This window comes from Morone saxatilis, unplaced genomic scaffold (genome assembly GCF_004916995.1).
Source record: "Morone saxatilis isolate NCDOM2014 unplaced genomic scaffold, NCSU_SB_2.0 Contig14, whole genome shotgun sequence".
Lineage (NCBI taxonomy): Eukaryota > Metazoa > Chordata > Actinopteri > Moronidae > Morone > Morone saxatilis.
This window is the reverse complement of record NW_023339696.1, coordinates 1,105,841-1,113,155: the sequence shown is the minus strand read 5'-3', so window position 1 is coordinate 1,113,155 and position 7,315 is coordinate 1,105,841. Positions and strand designations below refer to the sequence as shown.

At 38.7% G+C, this 7,315-nt stretch overlaps 2 protein-coding genes across 2 annotated transcripts in view; one reads left to right on the top strand and one right to left on the bottom strand.

The window, feature by feature from the left end:
* Positions 1-7,315, bottom strand: part of zgc:158403 (tetratricopeptide repeat protein 39A) — a gene marked incomplete at its 5' end in the record, with an annotated part of 767,589 nt that overhangs the window by 78,514 nt on the left and 681,760 nt on the right.
* The window catches only part of rrn3 (RRN3 homolog, RNA polymerase I transcription factor), a gene marked incomplete at its 5' end in the record, with an annotated part of 10,443 nt that continues 3,815 nt past the window's right edge, over positions 688-7,315 (top strand). Inside the window, 8 exon segments of the mRNA XM_035654182.1 lie at positions 688-744; positions 852-941; positions 2,378-2,507; positions 2,680-2,739; positions 2,983-3,046; positions 4,269-4,338; positions 4,761-4,859; positions 6,706-6,792. Coding sequence (XP_035510075.1) covers positions 688-744; positions 852-941; positions 2,378-2,507; positions 2,680-2,739; positions 2,983-3,046; positions 4,269-4,338; positions 4,761-4,859; positions 6,706-6,792 — 657 coding nt within the window.

The window sequence follows — 7,315 nt, the reverse complement described above, 5'->3', positions numbered from 1 at the left end:
CCTGGGCCCAACACGTTCCTTTGTGTTTCAGTTAAACACTTCAATTGAACAAGTTCATATTTAGGGGTATCCTTGGATCACAACACTTTTTATAGTTTTTCTGAAATTCTATGCTCACATATGCAACTGGTCCATATAATTAAAAATGCACTAATTAGCATACATTTCCAAAAACAGAAAAATTAACATTGCATAATGCCAGGTTCAAAATTGTCGTTTCATTTTGTTGACATATTTGTGACAGAGAGAATTTAGGAAATCACTCAGTAAAAAAGAAGATACTGACAGCAACAGCCATTTGAAAGCAAATAAATAAAATGTGATATAAATCGGGCTATAATTCATATATATAACAAACTCCCCTGTAAAAACCTTCAGAACATAGATAGGAATAGAACTGGAAGGTTGGGTGTATGGAAGTGTTTGGTGCATTTAAATATGTGAATGAGCTTTTGGTGAAATCTACAGACAAATAGACAGAATGCAGTAAAATAGACACCTAAACATGTATTTTGTGTGTTTTCTTTCCACTAATCTGAAAGAAGGCATGTTATGGAAGTAAAATGACCCAAAACCTCAGTGCATGCAAAAAACCTGCCTTTCCTGTTGTCCTGTTGTTCCTGTGTTTCGTAAAGGTGTTGTCAGCTTATTCCGTGTATGATTTGCTGTTTCTCTTCTGGTTTGAAGGGAGACTCGGGTGACTATGAATTGCTGAAACATCAACTGGCTGACCCTGACATAAAGGTACAGTAAAGCATCAGTGTGTTTGAGGTGACCTGAGATTCTGCGTAATAATATCCACAAGCTTTGTCACGTGGTGCTCTTCCTCAGTGAGCTCTCTTCTCTGACAGGATGCTCAGATCATCAACTGGCTACAAGAGTTTCGGAGCTGTGTGACCCAGCTAACAAAGGACCATGAACAGCTCATCTATATGGTCCTGGTGAGTGCGGAAAGTGTAGGGCTTTTCATCATCAGTTAATACGTCGATCATTTTATTGATTAATTGATTAGTTGTTTGGTCCATGAAGTTAGAAAATGGTGAAACATGTTGATCAGTGTTTCCCAGAGCCCAATTTGAGGACAATATTCATATCTGAGAAGCTTTTTTTAAAATTATTATTATTGATGTATTTTAGCCCCTCACTCGCCTGCATAAACCTGGGTGCATATTTTATTAGAAACCCGACTGCTGGTAGGGTGAGCTGTGTGAAAACTGGAGATTAATATGTCAATGCTAGGCCCACTGATAAATGATGTGACTGTTTGTTAGCAAGTGCTGCCATGTATTGTCAAGAAAAACTCCTGGAAAATGTCCTGGAAAAGTCCTAATATTCAACTGCGTGGGTGGACAAACCGTTTTTCAAGAGAAAATGACAGAGCTTTTCTTGGTCCAGCTTTTTAAGTGAGAGAATCTGCTGCTTCTTTTTGTTGAACATGATAGTAAATTGAACAAATAGATATGATTTATCTTATTTTATTTTTCTTCAGTTAAACATATCTAAACTAAAATATGATAATTAAACATGCACACACACAGTCACATCCATCAAGAGACAGCAGTCTAGTAGGCCGATTGGTGATTCAGAGCTTTGCCAAGAATCCCTGTACAGCAGACAGGTACAGTGATTAACCAGCTCCATTTTAAATGACGACTCCCGCACTTTCAATTCAGTTCTATTCAGCTTTGTTTATATAGTGCCAATTCTTAACAAGCTCTGTATAATTTTGCTGTTAATAATTGTAAATCTATTTGTACTTGTCAATGGATGTGAAATAACATGGATTTCATAATAATATAATTAAAAATAAGATAATTAAAAAATACAAATAAAAAAGTGTCTCAGGAGGATTAGACCGTACTCCTTATAGCATTATTTACAGAGACCCAACAGTTCCCTTGAACCTTGATTTGAAGATGTAACCTTGGGCTCTGGGAAAATTGTTAACATTGTTAACACTAAGTCAATTCATTAAAAAAAAAAATATTGGCAGATTAATCAATTTGGAAATAATCTGTAGTGTTTGTATAGCTACTTGGCTTGAGTGCTTGGCTGACTGGTTTGGAAAGTGCAGTACATGGCATGGGACCCCCTGATTGTGTCACATGTTGTATTATGTGGAGCTAGAACAGTGACATTACATTTTGGCATTGAAAATAATACCTGAATTAAAAAGGTAAACACTGGAATTGAGGCACAGATAAAAATGTGTACTGTCATTAAAAGAAGGTCCACTGAACAATGAAACACAAGACATTTTATGACAACCGTCTGAAATACTATATAGTGTCTACATCTGTGTGTAGGTAAATCACTAACATTATTCATCATTAGACAAACCGCATGCTGAAACTCTCCTCTGGTTGTGTGTTTCTAGAGGCTTCCGTGGGTGGGCCGGAGCCAGGCCGTGGTGGAGGAGTACATGGCCTTCCTAGGCAACCTGGTCTCAGCACAGACCGTGTACCTGTGTGCCTGCCTCAAGATGGTGGTCTCCCACTTCACTCCCAGTAGGTTCCCTCCACTTGTGGTGAAATAATCCAAAGTTTATCAAATAAAAGATTCAAGTTCCAGTAGTGGTACTGTTGGTTATCTGTTGGCTGACTGCCATCATGTGTTTCAGTTTAGGTGAACATAGACCATATAATGTGACTGATGGAAAATGATTGTGTGTGTTTCCAGAGAGAGTGACCATCTGTGAAGGAGGAGTCGATATCTCAGATTCAGATGATGAAGATGAGGGTAGGTGTCATCTGTCTTACTTCCAATGAAATATGCATATAGTTCTGTTCAAACATCAGAAAGTGTGTTTTTTATGTGAAGGTGTGTAATTGGTGTTCTTGCTGTCGCTTGGGGCGGCGGAGAGAGAGGGGCAGAGAGAATGTGAAGCTGACTGGTGTTAGAGAATAGCTTACATCCTCATCCTCAAATTCTCTGGTTAAATATAAATGAATGAACTCTTAACTAGCCCTTTTGTTTGTTAAGATCTTCCTAGAAGCTTCAATCAGTGTCACCAGGCGTTGCAGCTCATCACCAGATACGTTCCATCGTAAGTCACTTTTTATTCTTACAGTTTATCTTGTTTTTACAGCAAAACTAAAGATTTGGCTGTATACTGCAGAAGCTGAAATGAACCAGTGCTGAATCTCCAATAACAAATGTTTTTCTTAAACACACCAGATGATTGATCAGTGCATCTATTTCCACAAATTTGTTTTGTCAAATATACTACATAATATTTTAAGTCAATGCCTGCTGTATGCATGCAGGCATTTAAAGGTCCAGTGTGTAGGATGTAGTGGCATCTAGCGGTGTAGTTGTAGATGGCAACTCCCTCGCTTCATCCTCCCTTTCCAAGTGCAAAGGAGAAACTATGGTGGCCGTGAAAAATGGAAATGGTTCAAAATGGTGGAAAACATATCTATGAATATTATATTCCACTTCTGACAATAGATCCTCCTAAATGTAATGTCTCTTTAAAGGGACAGTTCACCCCAAAATCAAAAGTACATATTTTACTCTTGCTAATTTGTGACAGGCTTAGTAAATATCCCTCCATGTGTTCACCTTTACTAAGTATAAGCAGGAGACAAGGAAGAGAATCACTCAGAACTGGGAGCAATTCAGTGGAATCATCTATCATTCTTTATCAGAAAATACCATAAATACATAGATGTGTACATATGTGTTTATTATTATTATTATTATTATTATTATTATTATATATTTTACTCTTGACTGATTTATTTATTTACTTAAAGCTGCTGTAGTTAATGGAAGAGTAGCTGGTGACAGCTAACAAGGATCCAAATAGATTCATACAGTCATTTCACTGATATCCAAAAAATAAAGTGCAGCGCTCTGATATCAGTAAATGTATATACAGTACATGAGAGAGAGGTGCATATAAATGTAACCAAATATGTATTTTTGGTTGTATTGTATGGGTCATTCTGCAAACAATGTAACTGCACATTTAAAGGGGCGGCAGTAGCTCAGTGTGTAGGGACTTGGCTTGGGAACCGGAGGGTCGCCGGTTCAAGTCCCACAGACCACAATATGGAGTGTGGACTGGTAGCTGGAGAGGCGCCAGTTTCACTTCCTGTGCACTGCCGAGGTACCCTGTTGCATGTCCACAAGTGCATGAAGTGTGTGAATCAAAGAAAAGAACAATACCCCCTAGGGTATACTTAATAAAGTAGATCTTCTTCTTCATAAAATACAGTACAAGCATTTCTTACTGTACTCTAAGGTTTGTGCTCTTCATTCAGCACAAGTCGCTTTCTGGTGCCCATTCTGCAAGAGAACTTCCCCTTCGTGCAGAAATCCTCCAGAACGCTGGTAAGAGACAACGATGCTTATATCATACAGGACAGCCAAACGCCACATAGGACAGTTGTGATTGTTGAACCACATCACACTTGAAGGTGACCTGGGAATATATGGGCCCTTAAACAGCAGCAAGGGGTGAATGAATGCATATTGGTGACCTCCCAGAACGTGTGGTCACTTCAGTGATATCTGATCAGAAATCAGTGTAACGCTCATCAGAACAGGCTGCGGAAGAGAGGAGAAATGACAGCTTTTCAAATATGATTACACTCACATGTACTGTAATCGTATATATACACCTATATACGTTGTCTGGTACACCTTGGCTTCTATCTGAACGCACATCAGGTGTAGTTGGGGTGTAGAAAAAGTACTGATGAATAAATTCTGATGTGATTCATTAACGATTGTTGATTGATTTCTCTCTCCAGGAGTGTTACGTCCACAACCTCCTCAGAGTGACCACGTACATACCATCAATTCGACGAGACGTACTGGAGGTGATCATCGGAATGATGCTCAAACTGGATGTAAGTGGTCAAACAAACAATTCCAATTCCAGGTTGGTATGGTCTCTTTTGAGACACAAAAATATCGAGATAAAAGAGGTATTTTCAGGATTAAAGATGTCTTATTTTAGCATTTCAGTAGCCATTGATTTTGTATGTACAGTTGTGCTCATAAATTTACATACCCTGTTAGAATTTGTAAAATGTGTACCATTCTATAAAGAAAACATGAGTGAGCAAGCCAAAAACATTTATTAAAATTTTTAGTGGGCTTCAAATTAAACTAAAAGGTATCACAGAATAGCACAATCATTAAACAAAACATAGCAATAAAGAAAATACTGAGATGCTCCCTGTATAAAAGTTTACATACCCTTACATCTTAATACTGTGTGTGGGCCCCCTTTAGCATCAATGACAGCTTGCAGTCTTTTGTGATAGTTGTGGATGAGGTCCTTTATTTTGCCCATTCTTCTTGGCTTAAAGCTTCGAGGTCCTGTAAATTCTTGGGTTGTCTTGCATGAACTGCACGTTTGAGATCTCCCCAGAAGTGGCTCAATGATACTGAGGTCAGGAGACTGTGATGGCCACTCCAGAACCTTCACTTTCTTCTGCTGGAACCACTGGAGGGCTGACTTGGCCTTGTGTTTAGGATCATTGTCATGTTGGAAAGTCCAAGTGCGTCCCATGCGCAGCTCTCAGGCTGATGAATTTAAATTGTCCTCCAATATTTTCTGATAACATGCTGCATGTATCTTTCCATCAATTTGAACTAAATGTCCTGTGCCACTGTAGCTTACACACCCCCAAAACATCAGAGATCCATCTCCATGCTTCACAATAGGGATGGTGTACTTTTCATCATAGGCCTTGTTGACTCCTCTCCAAACATAGCATTTGTGGTTGTGACCATAAAGTTTAATTTTGGTTTCATCCCTCCAAATAACTTTCTTCCAGAGGTTTTGAGGCGTGTCTATGTGCTGTTTGGCATATTGCCAGCGGGCTGTTTTGTGGCGTTGATGCAGTAAAGGTTTTTTTCTAGAAACTCTACCGTGCAGCCCATTTTTGTTGAAGTACCTCCTTATTATCTTGAAACTGACATACTATTTTTTTCCAGAAAAGCCTGTATTTCAGCAGAAGTAGCTTGTGGGTTTTTCTTTGCATTCCGACAAATCCTTTCTTGCAGTTGTGGCTGAAATCTTTGTTGGTCTGCCTGGACGTGTCTTGGTGTCAACAGAACCCCTAATTTTCCACTTCTTTAACTTTTTATATTCTTTTCCAGATTTATAAAGTTCAACTACCTTTTCTCTGAGGTCCTTTAACAGTTCTTTTGCTTTCCCCATGGTTCAGTGTCCAGCAAATTCAGTGCAGCCTTACATGAAATGTGCAGGGATCTCTCAAGAGCTAAGAAACTAATTGGCTATTTATACACAGACACTAATAATGATGAACAAGTCACAAGTGTGGAAACCTACCCACAATAGCCATTTAAACCTGTGTGTATATTATTAGGCCAGACATTTGAGGGTATGTAAAGTTTTAAATTGGGGGATTTTAGGTATCATTGTGATTTAAAAAGAGCATAAACAATTATGTCATAATAAAGGGCTTAATTTGACCACTATCCTTAAATAAAAGAAAGGGTTTCATTATGATCAGTCATTTTTTCCCAAAAAATGGCTTATATTTTACAACTTCTGCCAGGTGTATGTAAATCTATTAGCACAACTGTATGTTGTATGTTTGTATTAGAAAAGTCTCTAATGTCTCCTGGTAACATTGGTACACATACACTGGAAAACAGAGCTGTGTGTGTGTGCGTGCGTGTGTGTGTCTAGTCTGTAATAATGTGCGTGGGATATTTCAGGTGAGTGCATCCCGGGCAGACATTGAGGAGGCAGAAGAGAATGCAGTGCAGAACCGGGATCCGACTGAGGAAGGACTCTTCGACATGGTAACACTCAGCACTCAGAGTGTTAGGGTTTTTTAACAGAAGCAAATGCCAAAGTGTTGGCACCTCTTGACCCATTCAGGTGATTTTAGTAAATTCAGAAGATGAAAACAGCCTTTCTAAGCTATGGGACATACAATATAATATTTTCAAACATTAATGCTTAGTTATGTTTTATTTCATAAATTGAGCAAACATAAAAACATCATTGTGTCATGGGATAGAGATGACACAGCTTGCAAATGCTTTTTTATGCCAGCTGAAAGGTTTAGTTCTTCTATTCTTCCTTGTAAAAAAGGCTTCTAGTTCTGCAATATTCCTGGGCTGTCCTGCATGCGCAGGGGGACTGTGAGGGCCATTCCAAAACCTTCAGCTTGTATCTCTTGAGGTAGACCTTGGTGGGTTTCGAGGCACATTTAGGATCATTATTCTGTTGTAGAACCCATACTATTTACAACTTTTTTACAAATTGTGAGATGTTTGCTTCCAGAATTTGCTGGTGTTTAGTGGAATCTATTCTTCCCTC